The sequence below is a fragment of the Centroberyx affinis genome, unplaced genomic scaffold (genome assembly GCF_046629955.1).
Source record: "Centroberyx affinis isolate AG114_WGS23_722 - 3 ecotype Tasmania unplaced genomic scaffold, CSIRO-AGI_Caff_v1 ptg005256l_1, whole genome shotgun sequence".
NCBI classification, from domain to species: domain Eukaryota; kingdom Metazoa; phylum Chordata; class Actinopteri; order Beryciformes; family Berycidae; genus Centroberyx; species Centroberyx affinis.
The window spans coordinates 81,201-108,578 of record NW_027282617.1 but is presented as its reverse complement, the minus strand read 5'-3'; the positions used below and the strand labels follow the sequence as shown (position 1 = coordinate 108,578).

Below are 27,378 nucleotides of genomic sequence, written 5' to 3'. Positions count from 1 at the left end.
AAAACCATTGCTCACTGTCATCCATTGTCACCCCACACCCACCACACACACTGGGATACACCAGCATAGACACTGGGAAATGGACATTCACACACGCTTACACACACACACACAGTGTGAAAGGTGTCTTGCTTTTGTCTGGCAGAGCATGAACCAGACACAGGGACTGACATCAGAGAGAGAGAGACAGAGAGATGGAGAGAAAGGATGAATGAGAGAAAAAGTGTTGACAGTCAAAGCAAGTGAAGATATATGGTGATATATTCCACGCAGTGAGGGGGGAGAGTGAGGACAGAAAAAGAGAGATGAGATGAAGGTAGTGAGAGGGAAAGAGAGAGAGAGAGTGAGGTTACATAAATTCACAGAGAGAGGCGCAATGAGAAATGTCTTGGTGGAGAGCATAAATTCAGCTCCAGGAGCAGGCACTCAGGTTGAGAATGTGAGAGTAAACACACGCATGCACACACACAACACCCAGGCACACGCATGCATGCAAACACATACACACTCAAACACATGCACCCACACGAGCATACACAAGCACATTTAGACTATACTACTGATATTTTCTCTCTTGCACACACACATGCACTCTCACACACACAAGGACATTTACCGACAACCTTTTGGTTATAGGCCATATACACAGAGTCATTAAACAGACAATTTAATATTTACTGCCTTTGGAGACTATATCATTAAAGCCTGACCCAGAAGCTAAATGCAGCCTTGTAAGTTACCATTCATAGACCGATTACATTTTATGGTTCTTACCCTGAACATTAAACCAAATGCAATAGGACGCAGAGTAGTATGGACAGTAACACCCATTTTAACACACATTATACCATGGACTTGCACTGTATCATTAAATGGCAACACATTGTCACATGCGGGGCCATTTACACAGTTTACAGTTCAGTTCTCTTGCAGACTGTGTTAGCTCACAACAAATTATTAATTTGCCAGTTCAGTCCAAGACCATTCATATGTACTGGCCACACAGTCCATTGCTTTCAGTGACCTTTTGTAAAGAAAGTTATATAATTAGCAGAGTTTTATTTGCTACTTTGGTCAATAGCCAAGCAACACTGTTGAAACGCCAAGTCAGAGATGTGGTGTAAGGTTGGCTTTCGTGCATGTGGGATTTTAACAGTTTAGCAGTCATCAAACTAACACATGGAAAGAGTAATACCTGTACAGTAGGTGTGTGTGTGTTCATGTGTGTGCGTGTGTGTGTGTGTGTGTGTGGCAGGGGACAAGACCTTTCAAAGAGATTTCCCTTAATGGAGAGATGGCCTGATCCGTGGGCGTAAAGGTAGAAGCTGTGACTACACATTGAAATAATGAGCCTTATTCCACTGTAGGGAAAACAGCACACAATGACTGCAGGGAAATGTCTCCATGTTAGCTGAAAACAAAAACATGACCAGCAAAAGACTTTGATAAGGCATCAAAACCCAAGGCTACCACAGGAGAGACAGCATAGGGAAAGGATAAATATTATAATAAAAAAAAAAAAAAGAAACAGCACCTGCATAACTTTGAGTGTTCCTTGTCTAGGTGCGTTTCCAACCAAGGGACAGCCGCAAGGTTAAAGATAGCAGAAGAAAAAGCTTTGGCAGCAGGATTCATTCAGTGAACCTTAACTTTTGACATCACCGGCTGCTGATTAATACTGTACATTTGACTTTTTAATAGTTTCATTTCAGATTCACCTATGACCAGTGCTTAATTCGTAAATGATGAGGTCCCGGAACACCAATCATACATAAAGGAAACTGCAATGGCTTCAGCCATTTACCAGAGAAATTCTGGTTCGAGTAGTTACGCATCAATATTCAATATAAATACTGAAATACCTGATTGGCATCACTGATTGGGGTGTGGCCAGACCTTTCAACCCACAGAGAGCAGTGCAGCAGCGGCTTTCTGGCCCATGTGAGTTAGTATTGTTTTATTCGTTAATGGAGAGCACTACAATGTTTTATAAAGTGATTAGCGCTGTCAATCATAGGTTGCAGTATCACAATACTTCTCCCTTTAGTTATTTTCTCCTCAGTAACCCTGTAACAGGAGTTTATCTCAGTAGGTAAAGTGTCTGCCTCTCGTGTGGAAAGTTGTGGGTTCAAATCCAGGCTTGTCCTGGTCATTAGTCATTAGTTGTCAAGAACAAGCGGTATGTGTTCTAATAAAAAGTCTGGCCGTTGTGAATAGCTTCAACAATGTGGTTGCAATGAAATGATGAACTTTACAGAAGTCACGGGCCAACACAAAAGCTGGTGCTAAGCCTTAACTAATAGAGTGTGTGTCCGATCTTCACAACATGTCAGCTTTTGTGTGTCTTTCTATCTTCTGTTTTGTCTGTCTTTTCAAATTGTGCTCGGACCCGCAATTGCCGCTTGCGGCTATATTTACCAATTATTTCTGGACACTCAACATAGCGTGCAATTGCCCACATATTTAACTGTGGGACTTAAGCTCCGCACTTGAAATTCTGTTTCGCAGTCATCTATGCAAATATGAATTTCGATTGTCCCAGCAGAGACCTAATAGATTACAGAATATGCTAACACGTTTACAAACAAAAAAAATCATGCTTACCTTGTCTAATTTTCCAAAATAGTCCACAAAGCGGACATATGGACAGCAAATTCAACTTTTAGCCATGACGCTGTCTGAAGTTTACCATAACACACTCTGCAGAGCAGCTCACTCATGTGTGACGTGATTACTATGCGCTTGTTGTTACTTTCTAATAGGGTAAACACCTGTCTTCCTATGGAAATGAGACAGGTTTTTGGAAAGGAGGGGAAAGGAAAGAAGAGGCAACTATTGTGAGTATTACATGGCAGACCAAAAAAAAAAAAACTTTCATGCCACCAGGTGCCGGGTCCACGCAAATAGGTACCGGAATGCAGGTAGTCCAAAACCGTGAGGACAAATTAAGCACTGCCTATGACACAGCAGGAATACCTTAGCTTCACACTCTAGGCTGTTTTTTCATGTGATAATCTTATCAACACATTGAATATTTTCTATCCGTATTGAATACTGTTGATCAGTGTTTAGACTGACAGCACATTGGTAAATCCCACTTGTTTGAATGCAAATATGTTGGATAAATCATTTAATCTTCAAGCTTAAGTCACCGTCTCTATGGTTTTGTATTTGCTCTACTATTGTAGTTTGTGTGCTTATTCCTGTGATTTATTAGGAGAGAGAGCAGCAGCACAAGTAGCCTGGCCTGGTCTCTCCGGGCCGGGCTGACACTTAGGTAATCACGCAGCCTGTCCCCGAGCTACGGAGGTCAAGTCAAGGTGGGCCCAATAAACAAACCTCTTTAGCCCCTCTGTTTATTGAGGTGGGGGCTTCGCCAAAGCAATTGAACCTTTCACCGTAGCCTGACGAGTGCATGCTGAGCGTACAGCGCACACACATAACCCCCGTAATAAGACTACTGCATCCCCCCAGAGCACCATCCACATTCATTAGCTAGTCATGAAAGAGTGGAGAGGGAGAGGAAGGGAGGGAGAGGGTGCAAGAGAAGAGTGGAGAGTGGTCTAGAGAGAGAGGGAGAGAGAGAGAGAGGGGGGGGGGGGAGATAGGGAGAGAGAGAGGGAGAGAGAGAGAGAGAGAGATAGGGAGAGAGAGAGGGAGAGAGAGAGAGAGATAGGGAAAGAGAGAGGGAGAGAGAGATAACAAGTACCTCTCGGCTGTACAATTTGTTTTGGTCCCGTCGATAGGATTTAGACTGATGATGTGACCGGGTCAAAAGGGAGCCTCATTACTCAGCTATTTGGATATTTAGATACTTCGTTGGATACTAACAGTAACTCACTCTTTCTAGTTTAAAAACAAGCAGGTAATCAAGCTCTCTGCGGTTTGTTGGCCATTGTCTGCAAGGCCAAATGCTGAAATGCAGCAGAAAGGAAAACAGGCGTGAAAAACACATTGCCCTGTCTGGCTGTGTGATGCAATGTGGCAGCAGCTCCCTTTTCTTGAGATAAAAATGCTCTAAGCAGTTCCGTTTACAGGTCGTAAACTCCGTTACATTTTTTTAAGTGTAAGGCATTAAGCCACATGGCTCATGGATAGCTCCACAAATTGGAATCAAAATGACTTTGGAGCTCAGGTTTACGCTGGGTTTAAATCAAGGTCCCGTTCTATATTCGCACACACAGGAGGCTACGCTGCCTTATTAATAAGATGAAACTGTGCACTGGCTCTCATTTGAATTCAGTGGAATATTTCCATATTTGCTTATGGTAGAGACTTTCTAAAAACTGTGTGATGCACTCTAATGGCTCATTCTCAAGCTGATTTTCATGCTTCAGGGGATTTTTTTTGTATTCTATGCAAATTAGCTTTAACTTTTTTTCCTCTTTGTTTTTAGTGTTTCATATTAGGAACAAACTGATTCTCCGGAGCCCAAATTAATGGTAGGATACAACATTAACTTTTTTCCCCCAACGTTAACTTTTCCCCACTGCCCCAGTCAGATTAATTTTGGAAGAGATACATTAAGATGTGTCACATTAATAAAAAAATGTAACTAAAAATCTGCTTACTAGACAAATTACAATTGTTTCCCTGTAGCAGCCTGGGAAAAAAATGCTTTGCATGCTTGATGGGTCTCCAATGTGTGAAGAACCTGGCGGTGGAGGAGCACTTTTTTTGAGAGTGTTTAAAGGCTTAGATCGATAGATAGATAGATAGATAGATAGATAGATAGATAGATAGATAGATAGATAGATAGATAGATAGATAGATAGATAGATTATTTACTGTAATAAATTCAAAATAATATAATTTGTGACACAGGTTTGAGTAGATTTAGTCATTGTTTTTGAACAGTGTTTGTACCAATACTATAAAAAAAAACAAGAAAGAGCATGCAGGTCATACCGCTTGCTAGTCTGCTCATTTTATTCTTACCACTCTCTGCTTTTCTCTTTACTCATTTTTTCAACTATGTAAAAAGGATCCTCCCATTTTTGGAGTCGCAGTGTGAAACAGTGTCATTCAGGAGACATGGTCACGGGCAGAGGGAGCCAGGGAGAGAAAGTAAGCAAGGGGGGAGGGAGGAGGAGGAGAGGTGGGAAAATGTGCCAGGACACAAATCAAAGGAGAGGTTGTACTTGGCCTGTTCACAGGTCAGTTAGTGCCTCATTTGTCAATTCACCTATACAAATTAAGGCAAAATAATTCATAACATTTTGGGGAAAAAGATTTGATTCCGGCCAGTTGGACCGCATTTTCCACCTCATTATTTCCCATAAGGAGCTACCTGGGAGCTAGTGACAATCAGTGCTTCCAATTTCACAGGCTTAGATTGTAAATAGCCACACAGTGCAGCATATCTCCTCGCTGGGATCTCTGTTGCTGTGCGATAGCTTGCATCAGCTAGCTGCACGCTCCGCACAACAGGTCAGCTTGGGAGCCTTGCCCAGGGATGGCATGACATTATACCGGGCGGCGGCCGAGCGGGTCACCCCCTCCCCGGGGACGTGTGGGGATGTGGCTGCGGAGCATTCGGCCTGACATTTGGAGAACAGGTGGATGACACGATGGTGGACGGAGATAGAGAGCAGAGGGAGATTGAGATGGAGATGTGGAGCTGTTTGAGATGCACTGTGGGGATGACAGGGGTCAGCTAGCCCCATCTCCTGGTGGCAGCTACCGAGATTAGAAAACCGTCAAACGTCCTCTGCTATACGCATCTGAATGGCAGCTGTATAGATGTGCTGTGAGTGGCTGCATGTGGCCCCTCTTGTCCTCTGTGTGCGGTTGTGCAGAGAAAGAAGGGGAGCAGGAGGATGGTGTGTGTTCTGCGAGAATGCCATTAGTTTCGGAAGCAGTAATTCACAGGAAATCGAAATTCACTCATGAACTTGCTCTTTCTTTATCACATGTATTATGTTATGTAAAAAAGAATGCATTTTTATACATGTGCTATACCATGCAGGGTTTAATGTCATCATCAGCCTCAGCCTGCCTTGAAGTCAAGTTGCTTGCGTTCATGTGTTCAAGCGCACACTGATTAAACTAGTGGTTAGAAGAAAATCTATCTCGATGTTTCATTGTGCCGGAGGACCCCTGCTGGGTTCATAAGGATCAGATACAGTTCTGAACTTGTTCTTTTTATAATATGTATTATGTCATGTGGAAAAAATTGGTTTTTCTACATCTGCTACCATGCAGTATTTAATGTCTTCATCAGCCTGCATTAAAGTCAAGTTGCTTGCGTTCATGTGTTCAAGTGCACACTGATTAAGCTTGTAGTTAGAAGAAAATCCATCCCGATGTTCAATTGTGGCAGCGGACCCCTGCTGGGTTCGTAAGGATCAGATACACTCTTAGTCCTCTGTCTCCATTCCCACTCTAATTACAGCTCAAATGTAAACCCATTATCCCTCGCCACATTATGAGTTACCTCTAGCTATTCTGAAACTCAAAGAAATGAGGATTTTTGGATTTTGATAGAAATCGACAGAGAGCGTGGTGATAACGATTTGAGCTGATGAATGCAATTAGTGGAGAAGTGCTAACAGCATGGCGGTAATTGGGTCTTACAAACTAAAAGCCTGCCCTTACCCAGCAATTAGAGCAACCTCCTTTAAAGTTAGTCAATTGTATTGCTGTTAATGGCCTATGCTTGGCTGAAGCTGAGCAAGAGGTGGTCCAGTCCCCTTTCAAATTGGCCACTGCCCCGTTCCTTTGCTCATCACAGGGTTTCAAAGCTCTGTTGAATTTCTAATCTGTTGAAGAATTTTGAAGTAATAAATGTGTCAGTGAAGGTAATTAAATGCTCCAAAGACTGTATTATATGGTAGGGTGTTTGATATATGTTGCTTGTTGTTACATATCATTAACTTTGGAATGAGCAATCATTTCATAGAGCGTGTGTAATTTAAAGGGGAATACTGCCAAATTTCAGCTTTCAGATATATTACTCCTATCCTTTGCTAGTATTAGCAAGCACTCAGTAGTGTGTCCAGTAGCTGGAAACAAAACAGAAGAGTTTGACCTGCCCCTTAATGTGTGACATTATATGGGACAAATCCATAGAGAATTAATTTGAAACGGTGCAAAAAAGTGACTGGGATGGTATTCAAGATGATTTTCTGGACGAAAGGTCACATATTTCTAATTTAGAACAGATGGCACTACTATGAAATACAGTCTATTTATGTTTAAGCAAAGATTCAGTTCAGCCCATGAATTCAATCTCTCAAAAGACAAAGAAGGAAGTCCCGCGCACAAAAAGGTCACTTTTTACCTTTTATATAACTTGTCTTGAGGAAAGTCGATAGACAGAGATGTCGGTAGAATAAATTGGTGCCAAGGTGTTCTTTGATATGATTTGAGCTTGGGGTTCGTACTGCTCCCAGCACCACTCTCTGTGAAGTGGAGTCAAGTGGCGATGTGCATGTTATGCTCATGGATCTACAAATTTCCTTTCTCCTCCCAACTTTTGTCAATGAAGTAGTTATAGGCTGTACACCAGCATGACATCACAGATTACAGTCTTGCTTCTCTGGTGTTTGGCTTCAGAGAATACTTCATGCTCACTCGTACTGAATGAGCTGCCGGAGGCTATAAGTCTACAATATGTGAATGCTTAAGTTGAGCTGTATTCCCCTAAACACTCTACAAAGGAATCTAAATGAGTATTTTCTAAAGAGGTACATACAGAATACATGCCTATAGTACGTACCACTGGCGTTTTAAAAGCTTCAGAGGAGCAGGCGGGGGCATCAGGATTATGACGAGACAGGAGTTGACAGGTGCAGCTATACTCACTGAAGCCTGCGACGTGTTAGTGTAGAACCAGTCCGATGGAGTAGAGAAAGCAAGGAACAAGGTAAACTCTACTATCCCTTCAATGAAGTTTTGAGGTCAAGTTTTCAAGTGCAATAAATAGGACATACATACAAATGCTAGTAATCCAGTAATCTGTCAGATGTCGCATACACACTCGTCCATGCACACCTGCGTCCATACACACCTATACATATCGTTTGCATTAAAATACAACTTAAATAGTGCAAAGTACAAAAAGACCTACTGTACGTCTTATCACAAGTCTTTTACAATAATGCATCCTGTACTAACTAGTGCATTAAAATCCCATATACAGCATTATCACATTAAGATAGATAACCTTCAAAAAGCAAAGGCAAATAATAAGTTACTTGTTGGGTTAACCTTTGTGAAAAGTCCTAAGTATGACTACTTGAGGAGAAGTCGTCACTTTGCCTTTTGATTTCATAATCACAGAAAGGTGATTTACAGCAGGGATGTGATTGCCTGACTGCTTAGCAAATGGACATTATTGTAACATCTTGCTTTGAGACATCTCATCTAGCTGCCATTATCATTTGAAATAACTCTCTCATGTGCCTCTAGGATTTTTTTTTTCTTTTTTTTTTTTTAGTTTGAGGGCTGGTTGTTGTGGCACTACCTTTATTAACACCAGCGAAGACTCCTCCAACAGCTCAACATCTGTCTCTGAATCGGCACAGCACTATTTCAAGATGGCTGGGAATATGTCAGGAAAGTTTAATGTCCTCTCTAAACGCTAATTCCCTGTACTTATTACTATTACAGATTGGCAGCCCCCAATCGTAAATTTAACACATTTGCTTTAACAACTGTCCCCTGAAAGCTCTTTTCTGTGCGGGCGCAGTTAGATAATATAAATCCTAACAGACATTTATGAGTGCTCATCTGTAGCCAGGCGATGTTGGGAAGGAAGTCAGAGAGAAACTCGTCAGCCATTCAGCCCTGGGTAGTTTCCTCTCTTTTCTTTTAAAGTAATGCTATGCTATGGCCTAGTAGTTATTCACCAGAGGCTGGATACTGACTGAATAAAGTGAAATATAAGCTTCTAAAATACAGTCTATCAATCGCCTTCCTACATCTCCCGGCTCCGCTCCATGACTTTTTGCCTTCCGGCTCACATCTCCCCAGGAATGAAGTGCGGCGCTGAGTGTCCACACCGGACCATAAAAACAGCAACCAAGGCTGAGCATCAAGTTTATGTGAATGGACTGGAGCATAAAATGTAATGGGTGGAACCATTGGAGTTGTCCTGGAATGGCTTTTTTAAAAGGTTTGTCGACATATTTTTCAGGAGGATGGTCTATTAAAAAGAGGGACATTTATATTGAGTTGTCAGTGGGTGGACAGGTCAGATGCTCCTTTAATAGTGTCCTCAGGTAACCAGCAATTCAACAGGGATCAGTGATGGCTGCCGCCTTACCACTAACCAAATTACACTGTTTTCCAGGGTGAGGTATGATTTAGAGCAACAGAATAACTGTACCTCTGCGTTAGCATTGTTAATGTGATTAGATGTCAGTTTGATTTAGGAAAGAATAATCTCAATAATCATCAGCTATGAGTAATTTGAAGCTAACTTCTCTTTATTTTCAAACTGTGCCTGTTGCTCTACTTTTAATGGAGTCTGCCTTCTCCTCGGTGTAATGAAGATGTATCTGTCTGTGTTTCAGATCGTTGTGGTGCTGTCATTGTTACAGATATGTACAGTTTAACTGGCACTCTTGGAGTGAAAGAGGGCCCTCATCTCCCTTTAGTTGCACCAGTGCTCTGTGTTTCGTGACACTGTGCCTGTCACTCAGTTCTGAAAGGCATTAGTGGAATCTGCTTAAGATGAAAAACATGGGAATCCAGTTGGAGAGCAGAAATGGCAGCCATTTAGAGCAGACATGACGTATCTTTGACAGATAACCAGCGTGTGTGCATGTCAGATGAGAGACCAGAGAAAGGAGTAGGATCTCTCGTCTGCTTCTGTCTTTTGTCTGCCTCTTTGGAAGCCTGTTACAGTCATAGTGAAGCTGAGCGTGGACTAGTACTGTCGATGAAACCTTCTGAGACTGTAATTTTAGGCATACTATAACTTTGAAATTACTGGGAAACGTTGATCTAAATTATAAAGCAATGCAAAGCTCAGTACTTACTAACCATAAGCCTACACCAAGACACACCACAAGACATTGGCAAAAGTATGGTATCTGAATTCCTGTATGAAAGAGAGGTCTTAGTCATACAGATCAAAACTCCCTGCATCCCTAGATCTCTTAATGCCATACCTCTCAGGCTGATTTGCTCCCATCCAATTCCAAACGGCAAAGAAAACAACTCCACAGACTTCTAATTTGGTCAGTAAAGGTAATCCATCACTGAATGAGAAGCCAACAATTGAGAACACCAATATCAAACTATAAATGTTTACATTTTGAAAGAAGTTCCATTTCATATTAATGTGCGCATTTAGGAACACAGTGAGAGCCGAGACAAGACAGGAGTGGGGTCTCACTTCCGGTTTCTGCTTGTAAACAAGAAGAGGTAAGATACCGGGAGTGATTTCCAATTTCCGCTTATTCCTCTCCAAAATAAATCTTTCAACCAATAGCTAACATTCTCTGTGTTTACGTTAGGACCCGGCTTCTGTCAATCACAGCCCAATCAACCGAAGCAAGATGCTTGCGCCAGCAATAGTCTGTAAAATGAAACAAAAGAAATGTCAAAATGTAAAAATTAAAGCTAGATTTTACACAGTTACAACTATAATTTGCTGCCTTCTTTACTGGAAGTAAGTTGTACTATTTAGACAGCATTTGAAGACAGCCTTCCAAAATATTTACTTTTAAAAACAACTAAAATAAAGGAAAAATGGCACATATCTCATGATGTGATGAAAGCACTGGAAAACCATCTGCAGTAAGGGAATGCAAGAAATGAGCAAAAAAACTCCAATCACGGTGGAATGGTACTTTAATGTGTTGAACCTCCTCTTATTACATTTACAAGGACTGTCAAGAGAATGGAGACCGTGTCGAGACAATACTTTATTTGCAGTAGGTTTTGAGTGTGGGTATATGTCTTTTCCTGCCTCGCTGCTGCTTCTGCTGCCGCTGCTGCCCCTGGATTTAATAACTTTAGTAGCCATTCACTTATAAGGGTGCATGATTCCTTGAGGGAGTCCAATTGATCAGTCAGTGGTGGGCTCTAACATTGTGGCAGCCAGATGAATGGTGCTGACATGGACTTCATCTAACCCACTAAAGCACACATTCAGGGAGCGTGAGGGCCCACTCATCTGTTTCTACACCCTTTCTCTCAAAAGATTTTCCTCAGTGAGGAAAGGTACAGTATAAAAGGAGAATTCAGCTCTTTCTGCCAGGAGCTGGCCTATGAGAATAAAGACCAATGAGCAAGGAAATACTCACACATTATTTTAGTAATTGAAAGTCTCCATATTGCTCCCATATGCTAGTGTCTCGAAAGCTTCTTGTAGCAGTTGGGCTACGGTTGACTTGATTCTCGGTGTGCTTGTTCTCACAGGCACACTAAACCACTGAATATCGGCCCACTAAAGTCTTCCTTCCCTTAAACTACTGGCTGTGTGCCTCTCTCTCTCTGATATGGGCTTATTTCCCGGGCCTTGCTGGACATGATTGTCAGCTCAGCAGGTTTACAGTTGGGTAGAAGTGAGTCAATCTTTTCTGAATACCGTAATCCAATTAAACACCAGTCTTGTGAGAATTGACTCCGCGTTACTCACTAGGCAGAGGAATGAATGTTTCATAAACCAATACCTCAGTGCGGTTTGTACGCTGTGACATGAAAGGATTCTCTGGCCTGCACCGAACATCTATCCATTTGAGGTGTTTTAACTGGATCTATTTTTAATACCCCTGCACATTTCCTTTTAATGAGCGTTTTTGACTTTGAATATATGAAAATGGTGGCTGTGGTCCGTTTGACAAAGTAGATTTTACCTGGAAAATATGCTGCAGTCAGTTGCAGTCAGTTGTGTTCAGGCTTTGCCGGGTCTACCTAAATGGATTATCGGCATCTGGAGCAAACAGTATGATTTGAATCATTACTAATTCATACTGTGCCTCTATTGTATGGCCTACCACCTCTGTTTTTATGGCTGCTGCTGTTTCTGCGGTCTGGGCCTGTGGCCAAGACGTGACTCTGTTTTCAGTGTTTCGAGCTTCCTCTGCATTTGCAGACTGAAAAAGGCTGGCAGCACGCTGCATGAAGCAAGATTGCACCAGCAAATAAGTATATTTTGTTCTCTTTCCTTCTCTGGTGAAAGCCCACTGAAGCTGGACTTGTTGCTTCGTGCCTCAGTGGACAAAGAAGTTTGGTTCCTGTCTGGCCGATACAGCTGTTCATGTCAACAAGGCAGTCGAGAAATAGCATTGTGACATTAATTCAACGTAACGTTTTCAGGCACCCGACTTGGCCTCACACGATTGGCTACCAAGGCCTGTCAAGTGGGCTTGTTTGATCCCTGCACTCACCATCCAGATGGCTAGGTTATTCATTAGTTCACAACAGTTTCATAAGTGACTTGCTGTAAATTGCTGTGCAAATGCTTAAATAATTGGTTCGCCTCTGTAATGTACTTCTGCAAAAAGCTTTTTTTCCCCTCCTGCACGATCTCGGCTCCCTGTGTGTGAGCGAGCGCGAGGACATGCAGGGGCGTATGCAGCTGATAATCATATAACTAGATTAAATCCTGTCTGTGATTCACTGTGTATTGATTCCCCTCTGTATTGCGGAACACGGTCATTAATAAAGAAATCATATTGTGCTTCATATTGTGCCCTTATCAGTTTGAAGGAATTGTGTTTTCGTTGCTCTGATGTCAGTGAATCACCATCAAAGTGGTGTAGCTAACCATGAAATAGCCTTATCTGAATATTCCCCTGTCTGCAGTTATGTAACAGGTCATTGATATTCAAGACTTTGTGTCTTTCTTGTGTTTTTCATGTAGCAGGTCCTTGATGAATTCAAACCTTTGTGTCCACAGAACACCTTGAATAATACTCTATAGATTTTACAGTACTCTTGTCCAAACAATCTTGAGAGATTATAGCATTAGGACAGACAAACAGATGACCTTCACTGTTTCTGCATAATGCCTGCATAATGATGAATTAGTAGCCTTTGTGTTTATATTGGTGGTACAGATATCGGAACTTTGTGTATTACATGAGATATTACATGAGTAGTAAATTAGTTATATGTTCTACTGTATCTATAGTGAAATGGAGAAGAACTCAGATTACTGTTTTGTGGAAAATAGTAACTCCATGTGTTAGTTTTTAAATTTTTGTAATCTGATATTAGTTACTTTTTAAAATAAAAAGTGAAAGTCCTGCAGCATCTTGTGCAGATAACATGCTGCTAATTGAAAAAACCCCAAAACAAAACCTTTATATACTGTCTGTACGTATGCTTGTTATGAATACGATTAGCTTGTTGTTTTAAGAACAGAGTAATACTCTACCATTATACATTTTTAAATGATCAACAACACACTGGGCAGCACAAGTCATTTTACTGTGGCATGTGTTTGAAGTGGGTAACACACCCTGATGAGTTACTTTTAAAGAGTACCTTTGTAATGTAATTAGTTAATTTTAAGGGAAATAACAAAGTAAAGTAACTAATTTATTAAAGTAACTTCCCCCAACACTGGTATCTTGTATGTCTTGTGTTTTCTGTTTACACTGTTGCACTTACACTGTCAAACAGTACAGCGCGGTGTCAGCATGTGTATCTTGGATCTGTATGTGTTGTAAGTTGTCAATTTGACTGTGGTTGATAAGTAGTTTCTGCACCATTGTCTCCATGACAAATAAATACATCAGAAATCCATAGCTTTATACTTGGCAAATAAAGTATTTCTGAGTCTGATTCTGATTTGTTGCAGACAGCGGTGAAGTCACCCTGTCAGCATCAGAATGAACATCATGCTTCTCTTTTTCATGTATCCCCTGCTCTATCTTTTGCTTGACTGGCCAGGTGAGGCAGATACACCCAGTCATGCAGTTGACAGTTAGAAGCCTGTGTTGCTTTTGATGCCTCCCTACCTACATTTTAGATCAATTGTGTGATTGCTGTAGAACCTGAAAGCAACCTCTAGCTTCATGTAACGCATTTGATTAGTTCTGCAGAATGCAACGATGTGATATGGACAACAAGATACCACTTTATCCAGTGACTGGCATCAAGTTTCGGTACGGAAATGAATGTGCAGTGCCATCCCATAAGGGTTAGCAGACAGAGGTATTTCTCAAAAGCGATCTGAGCTGGAAAAGGCCCAATCCTGACAAATTACATCCTACTTTTGATTTACATGCAGCCTAGAAGAGTGGATTTGCAGAGTTAATTTTCAAAACGCTATACATCCATTTTAGAACAGATACATAGATCCATCCATACATACAGTATATACATACTATATACATGTACTCATTACCTAAAAAAAATCAATATATCTCTAAAAGAGGAGGATCCAGTCTGTAGATCATTTAGTCAGTGGTATCATTTTGTCAACTATGGACTTAAATTACATAACGGCTTTTAGAAAGTATCATATATATATATATATATACAGTACTGTGCAAAGGTCTTAGGCACATGTAAAAAAAACCTGTACAACGAAAAAATAATGAAATGAAAAGTTTCTAAATAGAAAAAAAAATACTATAAAAAGCAGTCTACTGACACACTAATGCAGAAAACAAATAAACGTCTAAGACAAAATGTATATAAATATATATATATATATATATATATATATATATACTGTACTGTACAACATCTAGAGTGCCTAAGACTTTTGCGCAGTACTGTATATATATACATATACATACATATATCTATATATATATATAGATATATAGATATATATTTATATATATATTTATATATAAATTTAGTAATTTATTTTGTAAGAGTAGGTGTCACTCTTTTGATGGTGGATATCTCCTTTTGGAATAAAATTCATGCATGTATAATCGATGTAACTAGCAAAGTCAGGCCAACAGTGTTTTTCTGTAGTAAGTGAATATGACTGGCAGTTGTTGTTGTTGCATTAAAGCAATGCTTAGCAATGTGTAAAAAAAAACCAAAAAAACAAAAAACTCCCTGTTGAATTCACAGATGTGTCTTGTTGCTTGACTCTGCCTGCAAATAAGCTGCCTTTATGTAATAGTTTCATAACATCAACAAAAAAAAAAAAGAAAATCATATGAGACACATTTTTGAAAACACAAGGCTTATACCAAATGCATCGCGAATGCAAATTTCTCCATGAACAGATTTTATAAATAAACTCAGGGGAAATGGTTTTCTTTTTCCTGCCTGCCGTTTGTCATCACGTTAGCAAACTTGTCATGGAAAACATGACATCAAGTCAGAGAGAGTGCACTGGGCAATGTGACAAGTAAAATGAGCAAATTGAAAGGAGAGTGCATCCGTCAAGTATTCCTTTCTTGTGTCAGAGGATTCACACATTGCAAAGTCTTATTTATAAATGGCCTATACCCTCACAAAAAATGACAGGTTTATATTTTTTCTTTCAGATGTTCCCTACCAATTAGCATGAACCAATGCATGGTGCTGTCAAGTTCATAGCATTTGACGCATACTAGTTACACATGCAAATTGCCAGAATTTGTTTTGAATAACTGACTGCTTGTCATAATTATTTCTTTGTATCAGTTGCATTTAATCACCACTGGTTGAATTTAGGTTGATGCGTTTCTCTTAATGCAGCTGTTATACCACAGCCACATGTTTATTGCTCAAAGGGGATATACTATTTTGGTACAGGGATTAGCCAGTATTTGATGAAACATACTTGCATTGTAGGATGGTGCTGCAGTGTCTTTATAATTTTGTGTTTGCATGAAAAAGAATAGCTTAAATCCATATTTTTTTCTGGACCGGTTTCTGTTTCTGTTTTGATGTGTGGACCAAATAAGTTTTTCATGTCAATGGTAAAATACCTTTTTGTTCGTATGTGTTCATGCAGATCCTTAGAAAAACAACAAGCCCAATCATTTAGTCACTCTATTCATTCTACATTTACCAATACATAGGATTTGATGCAACTATCTCTTGTGCCATTAAACTAAGGTGAGTGCCTGCATAAAAACCTGGCTTTGAAATGTTGGTAGATTATGCCGAATCGCGCCCCTTTTTCCCTGTAGCAGCATTACTTATAACCAGCTCTTTGTGGATGCTGGTTGCATGTTGGCACTTATCAATCAGGGATCGATGAATATGATTGTAGAGTGGAGCGCTGTGTTTCAGAGTGGTATTGATTGGCGTAAGGGTTGGGCCTCACGCCAGTCCTCATTAGTGGTCTCTTTGTCCTTTCTCCCTTCTTTGTCTCTCTGTGTCTCTCTCTCATCTCTCCCTCCTGCTGACGTGGGTGCCTGGTGATTCTAACTGATGACAGTCCTAAGTGCTTTAAGTGAAACGTATTGATCACAGGTGTTGTGAACCACTTACACAGCTGCCTGGACACGCACACGCCACATTGGAGAAAATGGACAGCTCCTCTCCTACATGCTACATGTTACATTTCACAAGCCTCACCCTCAGTCGCTACCTGCTTCCCTCCCCCTTGATATCACATGAAGAGCCTGTTTGTCACCATAAACAGGGTGAACAGGGTGACCTAGTGGTTAGACAGACCATTTCGCAGCTAGGTTAGTCACAGGTTCAATCCCCATCACAGCCAGTGTGTCTATACTTGTCAAGGTGTCCTTCAGCAAAACATTGACCAACTACCTGCTCCAGGGCAAAGACTCTGAGCCTTGAAATTCATACATGTATGTGTGTCTCAAAGGACAGGTGAAAGAAACAAATTCCTAATTACACTGTGTATAATATAAGGAGAGAGTGCTCTAAATAATTAATGATTATTCAATTAAATAATCGATTTTCCTAAAAATAAACAGCTCTCTACCCTTAAAATGTCTTTCCCTAGTCTTCTTCCATGTACTTTCTGCTCCATTGTCTCTCACAACCGATCTCCAATACATGACAAGAGCAGTCGACAAACAGTTCATGGGTGTTTCCACTTATATGGATAGTTACCAGCTAGGGCTGACCGCCGCGCCCTGGTCTCTGACCTCTTGTCCTGCCCACACTGCATGGTGGTTTTGGGTCTGGCCCCAGAGTCCGTGACCTTGGCCAGCAACCCCAGTTTTAATCAGCAGTTCACCCGGGTCTCTCTCCCCACACATGCAGTCCCAGCCAGCCGCTTCCTGCACCTTAATGAGTCGGGAGTCCCAGGCCAGACCGAGCCTCAGCCCGTACTGTAGCTCTCTTTCCTCCTTTCACACCACAAATAGCAGAGTGGGCGTACTTAGGGCAAAGCTATAGCCAATGAACCACATCACTTCACAAGACATGGTTGAGGAGATTTTAGAGGCTTCGGGTTTGATGGCTCTCCCTTGACTCAGTATGTCTGTTTTTTTTGCCAGTTAATTCAATTAACTGGCAAACAATTCAATTTTGAAGGAAGAGACGATAAATGTTATGTTATTGCCTGTTTTGTGGTCTTTTTTTTTTACGCAGCCCTGTTCAAATCGGCTTAAGTGCTTTCTCAATATCGGCACCAAAGGCATGTTATTTGTTTTCTCTTATAATCAACTAATTCAGAATGATTGTCTTTGCTCTTCTGCACCTCTAGTGATTGCCTATTGTCCACACACAGCTAGCTCTTAAACAAAGTTTGAATATTCTACCCAAGCAATTCCAACTTTTGAAATTAACTTTGACCGGGGGCGTGCCTGTGGCTTAAAGATAATCACATCAAGGGCAAGGACCCTGACCTGTTTTTGCATCAGTAAGTTTCTGTGAGGTGGAAAGCACTCAATCGGCAATTGTTGTCTTGCCTTTTGTGGGAATGTGAATAGCACCTTATTGATTGGAAGCAAAATGTTTTTAATGTTGTAGATGAGATTTCTGGATTGCTAACTAATGGGAAGATGGAAGCTCACTTCAATCTATTTCCAAGTCAAGTTCCAAATTGAAAATCTTTACAGGCATAATTAAGGCTTATCTGAAAAGAACGCTGAAACTTTCCAATGTTTTTTAATTTTTTTTTTTTTCACCCATCCAACCCTGACTATTATGTGTAAATACACAGCACTCTTAGAATGGAGATGAGTCTATACAGAAAAGTAATGAATATAAAATAGAGAGCCGTATTGATATTTGATCTAATTTAATGGGAATGAAAAAGATGTCCATGTAATTGTAAATGTAATGTACTTTCGCCTAAATAAGCAGTTTATAAGCAGATGTTAATCAAATGCGTTTCTAGTAGTATGTGTGTTTGTTGTTTTGTGTATATGCTTTATTCATAAGCCAACGGGGAAATTCTTTTTTTGACCTCTGGTTGGGGCGCAGGGTGAGCGGGTTAAGTATCTTGCTCCAGGATACTCTGACAGATACGGCCACACTGGGGATCAAACCTTGGCCCCTCCAACTCGGAGGCGACCTGGATTTCAAGTAGCCGTTGTGTTCGGCTGTTTCAAACAAGACTGTATTGAGAAATTATTCAAATGCCCTCATAGGACTCCAACCAAAGGAGGCGGGGAAACACCATTGAGCTTTGTTCAACCATCTTCAGAGCTACATTTATACTTTGGATTAATGATTTAGCACCTGCCTGTGTGAGCATCACAATAGACAAAATAGAAATCTCTGTTACTGTATGATGCATCTCTATTGACCATTTTCCCACCACTGCGTATATTGTATTGTATGTAGCACTCTCATCTTTAAAAGCAGCCTCCTTGGCTCTCTATGCATAATACATAACTGGTTGGCAAGGAAAGCTCCGGTATACTGAACACTCTAAGAACACACTAAGCATGAACATTGGAGATTCATATGGGAAGTGAGTTGCAGACTTATTCGCTCGGTAGTAACGATGCCTTTTCTAGCGTAGTTCATCCACTTCAACCCAGGCCTCCGCCAAGTTTTTTTAAGGTCAATATTTAGGCGGGTCTGATGACGCACTGTACGTGTTTCCTGCTCCATTACCGCAAAAACATTGTATGGTGCTGTTTTGTTTGTCTCGGGGGATCAGGATTCATCGGCACTCGCGGGGCTTCACAAGACGAATAATCTAAGAATCAATATACATAACAGAAAAGTAGCATTCAGTGTGTAATAATCACATAATTACACAGCTCAACTGGTTATCGTCATTGTGTTGTTGTTGTGCTTGAGAAATGTCAACAAAAGTGCATTCTAACCGTCGTCTGTCTCTGTGTCTCCAGTGCATGTGAAAGCGGGAACCTGTGAGGTAATTGCTGCGCACCGCTGCTGCAACAAGAACAAGATCGAAGAGAGATCCCAGACTGTCAAGTGCTCCTGCTTTCCTGGACAGGTGGCGGGAACAACAAGAGCCGCTCCATCTTGTGTGGACGGTATGGCAGGCTTCTTATTATATTTTTTTGGTAATGATTTGAAACTGACTTTTGATTAGGGTAGAAAAGCAGTACAGCGCATACAAACTGTCACACTTGTCACTGTGCTTCTGGTACCGGTACTTTTTTTCAAAATAGAATTATTTGGCTATGAGTGATTTATTGAAAAAAAAAACAATGTTTTTTTGGGATTTTCGTGATCCTGCTGAAGTGTTTCCCCGCAGGCTTTACAATCTTTTAAATCAAATCGCCCACCAGTTCTTCCATTCACCCCTTTGCCTTTTGCTGGCTGTGAGGCCACACCAGACCTTGTGTTCAGCGGAGTAGAGAGGAGGCCAGGTCATTTAATATCATGTCAACTGCGGCCTCTGTTACAGGTGAATCGATCCCTATCTCCTCTTTTCACTATAATGGCTCTGACAGGGGCTTCCTGTATTTTGACAGTCCTCTCTCCGCTATAGAAATGTCAAGGGAAGCTGTCTCTCTCCCTGTAGGCCTCCTCAGAGCAACTTAAGACCTTGACGCTCCAACCTCTGCTGCTCGCTTTATTACCCCTCCCACACACACACACACACACACACACACTCATGCGGCCGGCTCACGCGGCCCGCACCTGCTCACAACACTCAGCGGCTTGACATTGACCCACGCCCTGTAATTCACTCCTGAAAACACACTGGGGCAGGCAGCAGTGACGGGTCTCCGCTGTCAGCCAGAGATCAAAAGAGGCTCTCTTCACTCTCTCTGACATGTTGTATAGCAACAGGAAGCTTTCTGTGGGTTCACTTGTTGTTGCTTCAGCCTGAGCAGAACCACGGCTCTTCTTGAACTCTTGCAAAGGGCACACTGTTTGTTAATTACGTGCATTCCACTTTAACTATATTCCTCCTTTTTTCCCCCCCTCACAGCATCCATAGTTGCACAGAAGTGGTGGTGCCAGATGCATCCCTGCATGGATGGGGAAGAGTGTAAAGTGTTGCCAGATCTGAAAGGATGGAGCTGCAGTACAGGAAACAAAGTAAAGACAACCAAGGTGGGTGAGAAACATTGTTTGGGTGTAGTTAACTACATATTTATTCACATTTGCATTGTTGGCAGCAGACACTCTTACTCAGAATGACTTACAATGAGCGCAACAGTAGAATATGCTTAAATTCATAGATTGCCAACATTAAAAGCAGCCAACAGCAAGGAGTGCAAGGGCCAGTGCCCCGACAATAGATGTAACAAAACATTACCGCGACCCTCGAATGATCATGTAAGATGGAGGCGTGCTAGAGAAGTGCTTGGAAGACAAATAAGAGAAACTAAGGAGAGAGGTGGAGAGGAGTTTTTTTTCTATTTCTTCAGATATGAGCATCATACAGAGCGAGTAGAGAGGGAGGATATGGGAGAGGAGGATGTGATTCACAGGGGAGAGTCAGTGAGGCCGTTCTTATTTTGCATTTGCTTTGTGGAAGTTTGACTAAATTCAATTCTTAGTATTTTATTTCAGTTGCTAATTTTCTTTAGCCAAGTAGTTTAGGCAGTTAATTACAAATTAGATTTTTCATCAAACAGTTCCTACATGAATACAAAACTCGCTTTTATAGCTCAAGTGTGTCTTTATCAAGTCTCATAATTGCCTTCTCAGGTTTTGTGTGTGTGACCTGAGACACATCATTCAATTACAGTAAAACCATATTATTATTAATTAAATTGTTAAACTTCTTTCACTGTTAAGTAATTAGTAGTTTAGTAAAATATAATTTGATGTCTATGCTACTGCTGCTAGTATCCTCATCAACAATCATTGAATATTACATCAGCTTTTTCATCATGCTCACTGAGCTTTTTTTTTTTTTTTTTTTAGAGAGAATCCAATTAGAAAGCAGAATATTTAGTAACAAGATTATTCATGAATATACATGATATGCCACATTAATATATGCAACAAGACATTTATCCTGTTTCAGCATAGACCTACTGCATAATTTCAAAATGAGCGGAATTGCAAGGTTGAAAGAACATGTCAAATCTGTTCTCTTGAAGATAATAAGATCAAAAATCACTCTTCCTGTTGAGAACAAAAAATGTGTGATGCTGTAAATATAGAAGCAGTATTGTCATGGGACCCGTAATTCTCAGTTGGTAGTTTATGTGAGATTTGAAATATGGAAGTACACAACACATGACAACTTTGTAGACGGAAAATCAATTAGCTTTTGTTTAATACACCAGATTGTACAGCAGTGTCTTAACTGGTACAAATTGGAAAACATACCCTTTGAGGAATCATATAGTGCAGCAGCCCAGTGCTGGTGCTTGCACAGAAAACCAACTGACGTGTATCCATCTGACTCACTTGCTTTTGGCGCAAGGATGAGAGAGCGGGCTTGAGTCGGGTCCTGCCTTTGAAAAGTCAGCGCAGGCTTGGATATTACTTCAAAAGTGCCAGTGAGAAGCAAAACAAAGGCAGGCAAAGGGAGGTAAAAGACAAAGGAAAACAAACAAACAAAAACCCCTCCAGGAAGCCAAATTGTCAAGTAGGATGTGCTAAAGCGGGGCGGGAGGGCTCCGGCTGTACTACTTCCAGAGATTAATAGAGGTTATCTGGACGTGTGTTTTGGGTTTCAGGGTGTGGTAGACCTGAAGTGGATGGGAGGCGGGGGGGCTCCGGGGTGACACAGTGGGCCCTCAGCCATCCATCACGGCCCAGTGTTTGACTCACCAAACGCCTGTACTTGAGCTGCCTCTTCCATTATTCATGGCTACAGGAGGCCTGGACGAAGCAGAGCTTTTTATTTTAGCCGGGTTAATAATTCATGCCCCCTCACACAGCCGCGGGAAAGCAGAGAGAGTCAGAGACAAGCAGGGGTCCAGGTGGCTAGTAGAACCCGTCAGAACCTCGACTCTTTTTTTGATTTGGGAGTCTGCGGGGGTCCCTACATGCTCCCTGCCCCGGCGCCTCCTGCAGAGAGCCAGCGAGGGAGGGTCAGTGTATGCTAGAGGGCTTTGTGCCGCGGCTTCCTGCACAATTAACATGGTCCTGAGAAACAGGTGGCTCTGGTAAGGATAAGCCGAAGGATCAGGGACTCAGGTTGGTTATGAGTTCTGTGGCCTCGGTATAATGACGGTCTCTGTAGGCTTTTGCTCTCCAATTGAAATCACAACACCTGGGAAGAGTGACACCTGCTCTTGCAAAACAACCTTTAGAACATTGAACACTTTGGTTCTCTTTGAAGGACAGTAGATAAAGCAAATCCTTGGTTGATAACAAAATAAAATTTCACAGACTGAATTCTAAAAAATTTAGAAATATTAAAAGATAGACTTCACATCCCCCCCCCCTTAAAATAGAATAAATTGGATATATACTGTAGCATTATGTAAACAGATTCTTCAGTTGCACACTATACAGTAGGCCTACTATAAATCTTTTCTTTTTTTTGGTGTCCAACCGTGACATTGTTGATAAAAAATGATGGTGTCGTTTCACCTCATGATAAAGTCACATCAATAAATCAGACGCCTTAAACCCCTGCAGGGCCCGCAGACAACTTCAGTCGTTCCCTCTTTCTCCCCATGTCAAAGAGCAGCTAGTTTTATAGTCCTGCTGGTAATGTCAGGAATTATAACCCCAGCAGCTCCTGCTTTTCACTTCCTATCAATCAGAGGGCAGAAGGCAAAAGAACCATGCAGCCTTTCCTCTTGAAAGGTGCTATGAAGCTCATGGAAAATGTGTTGAGTGTTGGTGATGGATGGCTGTCTGAGGCGGATTTGTTTTCAAAGACATAATGAAAATGACCTTGCGATTTACTGTACCGCGTGTTATAATGTGTGTAGGGTATGTACTCTCGCTTCCACATGTACTGCCTCGGCATGAAAACAGGTTGCCTCATACTGAACTATACAGTGTGTTTGAATAGACCGTGGTAATAGCATTAAATGCAGCATTGTGAACTGTGAACACCGACCTTCCTGCTGTTTCAAACAAGATTTTCTATATGAAGTTGGCAAGACTTACAAGTGTTGGTGAGGGTTAATCTGCAGATCCTTCAGTATAAACTTTGTAAGCTGTTCACCAGCTGTGTCCCCAGCCCACTCCTCAAACCGAGGCACGAGCCTAACAGATACACTATATGCAAATAGCCCTTGAGCTCAAGGTATTGTGTGTGGCGGAGGATGTGGAGCTGTGTGAAATCAAGTGTCTTTCAAAGTGGTTTAAGAAAAACTGCCGCTTGCGGTTTCAATTTGTCACAAAATCAGTTTTTTGTCTTTTATTTTTGCCCAACACCAAAAACAATGTAGCTCACCAAAACCAAAGATAATGCAACTGAAATTGAACCAAGCCGACTGCATGTTACTTTCTATTTATATTGTCAGACAAATATGTGTTATGTGATAAAAAGAAAAAGATTTTAATAGTTAAAGGGCTGAAAGATAGTGTGAGACGTCTCTATCAATAAGCGTGGTCGATGGATGGCCTGGAAAGAGGCGCTAAATCATTCTATCGACCATCGATTTGTGTCTTATGGCCCATTAAGACATGGCCGGAGGCTGAAATTGACCGTCAATTTGGGATTTTAGGGCAACAGTGAAGACTGTGAAATAATCTCCTCTGTAACGCAATAGCTGTCCAAAACGATCAGGCAGACAGAGTCAAGGATCAGAGGTGATCAGATCTTTATTGCTTTATCTAGCTAATGATAAGGATGAGATACACACACACACACACACACATACACGCATGCGTTCAATGCTTCTCCATCAAAGGTAGGGTCTTAGTTTGTTTGTCAATGGGACTTTGAACCTAGAGCTGACCAGTCAAGTGCAGTCTTTCATCCTGAAACAGCTTAAGCATCAAACCCTTAGGAGCTACCTTCTGTTCTCCTGATTCCCTTTGTGTGTTTACCCACTGATAACCCTCACAGTGACAGCCACAGCACCCTGGAATGCTAATTGCTTGGACAAGGTTTCACTGAGCTTTCCATTTTTGTTTTTGCTGCCTGTTTTTAAATGTTACTGTCTAGTTTCGTCCTTCAGCGCTGAATGCTTTTTATCTGCCTGAACTGTTTTATCCCGTCCCCTTCTCCCTCATGAGGTGAATTTCCTCTCTCCAAGCTGTCCTTGTAATTAAGATTTTGTTCTTAATTGACCTTCTTTTACTTAAAAAAAAGGCAACTAAGCTCAGAGCATAACGCATGTGGAAAATAGAAATCTGTACTATAACAATAATTAGCACACAGATGTAACTTGTTAATGCATAACATTTGGTGTAATCACCATTTTGGGTTGATTCTGAATCATGGCATCCATACAGTAGCTCCAAAATGCTGCTGCCAACAGAAATATGCCGGAGGCCATGGCTGATAAAGTTTGTCTCTGCCAATAGTGAGACAAAATAACTTGGCATGACTTCTTATATGAATGTATGTGGCTGCCTTAGTTCTACAGCCTGCTGCTACCACTGTAGCGCGACCAAATAGTTTCCATATTCTCTCTCACTCCCACGATTCCTGAGGATTGTCATGTTGAAGTGAAGATTAAATTGTGCCTCCCCAAACAGCGAGCACTGCGTCTTCTGTCGCAATGCTAGAATCTTTCTCTTGGAAGTGTGGCAGGGTGGGGCGAACACCTCGTCGGCTTAGACAACTGAATCCCTGCCAACTGCTAATTGAATGACAGTAATGGGTGCAAATATTCAGAGAGCAACACTTGTATTTGTGTGTGTGTGTGTGTGTGTGTGTGTGTGCGCGCGTGTGAGCCGACCCCTCTGATAGCACCTCCTGCGTCAGAGGGCAAGTCAAAAAGTTACTTGTGTTCCACTTTTAAAGGGCAAGCCGACAAACAGAGGACAACGTTCACCTTCCAGAGTATTTATAGAACAATGCTAAAAGTAAGAGCGGTACCAACTGTATCCTGTTACAATCCATTAGATTAATATTCATGAAAATGCCGGAGAATACTTATGCCAGCAGAATGCCATCATGAATAATAATAGCCGCCATGTTCTTATGGAAATCATCGGCGTTATATACATTGCATTGTGTCTGACTTCTAGCAGTTCATTGTCTCTCCCATTGATACAATATAACTAGTATTATTCCACCAAAGAGATGTGAATGAAGGACATGCCAACTGTGAATTTAAACACCTTTAACATGTGATACTTTTGACCTATAGATGCCTGCTATTGTTAGATGTGCGGCAACAAAATAAGAGATTTATTCCACCATTTGAAAAAAGTGCCACCTACTCTTAGAAATGATTGATAGCATAAAGAATTAATAATGAATTATGGTACTTTGTAAAGGATAGTAGGTCATTTAAGTCAATGTTGACAAAATGATAACACTTGTAGACAGGATCTTCTATATTTTAAAGCGGATATTTAATCATAAGCTTTGGGAAATTATTTTTTTTTTCAAACTGGATTGGATTTTTAGTTTTGAAATAAAATGCTACAACTCTTCAACTTAGCCAAAGATGGATCTATTGGAATGAGTAAGTAGATGTAATTATTACACTACTCTCCCAGTGGGTGCGTGTCGTACTGTAAGTCAGACAGCACTGGTTTTGAGAGTGTTACCACTGCTGTGTCATCATTAATAAGTCAAATCCCTTTTTATGCTCAACATCCATTTGTGTCGCTGACACAAATTCCTCTTATTCTGTTTCCTAACTCAGATTTCTTTTTTTCCCCTCTCTCATCTAGGTCACCCGATAGTCCTCTGTTTCCAGGATAACCTTGTTTGAAACCAGACGTCGTTTCCCTGACCGCCACCATATGACTTCTGGATATGATGTGTTTTGAGAATTGGTGGAAACCAGGGACCAATAAGGACAAAAATCACTGACATTCCACTGAACATATGGAGAAAGATGACCAGGGGATATCATATGAGACTACATATCCAAAAAGGACTACTGCTTTTAGATCCAGCATCAACAGTAGCTGTCTCTGAACTGTACTGCCCACCAAATTTCTCTTTGTATTATAGTTTTATTCCTATGGACTAGAAGACTCAACCCCGAAGCTATTTATTGAGTGAATGACTGTGGATTACACAAGAAAGAAACACCCTTAAAACAAAACCATGTGACGTGAAATTTTTGTGTTATTTTCTTGCCACAGAGAGCCGCAGGACTCTTGATGCATATCTATGTTGAAGATCTAGTGAGATCATAAGCATTTTCATTCCTTTTAGCCTTATGAAGCAGATATCTCTTCTTTTTAAGGTTTTGTTGATTTGAAATTATCAAGTGTTTGGCTTTTTTATGTTTGTTGGAACATCAAGTCGTCTTTTCAAAGGCTTGGTACATCAAAAGGCGATGCCACAACAATAAAATGCAGAAATAATGTAATGATGTTTGACAAGGAGTCACTGGGGGTCAACACAGCAGTTTAAAATGACACAAGCTCAATTCTGCCAAACTGTTTTAATGGTATCTGTTGTTTTCAAAGCCTGGTGACTAACATTGATTACAAATGTCAGTATTATCTCAATAAATCTATCTCAATGGATATCACATGGAAAAGTTTGGGTTTTTACACTGTCAGTATTGACGCTCTTTGTATGTCTGTGTATAATGCTGTATTAGCAGGAGCTGCTGGGACTCACAATTAGCTAGTCAAACAAATAAATTGAAAGAGAAGGAGGAAGAAGGGAAGTCAGAGATAATCAAGGTTGTGTTCATGATGGAACTGAAAATGTGAAAATCAGCAAATGCAGAAATAGACTGTGTTCCGAAATACAAAGGGAAAATCTCATGGCAACATTTCTTAAAATGAGCAGACTTCACCATAAGCCACCTGAATTCTAGTCCACAGAGACACTGATAATTAGCTAACAACACTAAGCCTATGATTCATTTCAAAACCTAAATGTTGTCATTATCCAAGCCTGCATATGTATGGTTGTTAAATGAATGTCCCCCGTCATCCACAAAGCTGTTTTATGTTTTTTTTTGTCTGAGTGATTTCCTGTTAGGTGCTGCCTGTAAGAAATCCCAAAAGCGTTGTTAGCGCATGTCATTAAAAGCTTACAGGAAATAAACCGTCCCAGGGATTCAGGCCGTGCAGCGGTGAGCGGGGGGGTGGGTG

At 41.0% G+C, this 27,378-nt stretch overlaps 1 protein-coding gene across 1 annotated transcript; it reads left to right on the top strand.

Moving 5' to 3' along the window:
* The first annotated feature begins 17,000 nt into the window (after positions 1–17,000).
* LOC139667030 (chemokine-like protein TAFA-2) lies at positions 17,001–26,786 on the top strand. Its single transcript, XM_071546411.1, has 4 exons — positions 17,001–17,142; positions 19,143–19,292; positions 20,201–20,325; positions 25,990–26,786. Exons 1-4 carry the CDS (start codon positions 17,001–17,003, stop codon positions 25,999–26,001), a joined length of 429 nt encoding a protein of 142 aa, XP_071402512.1. The 3' UTR covers positions 26,002–26,786.
* Positions 26,787–27,378: the final 592 nt, after the last annotated feature.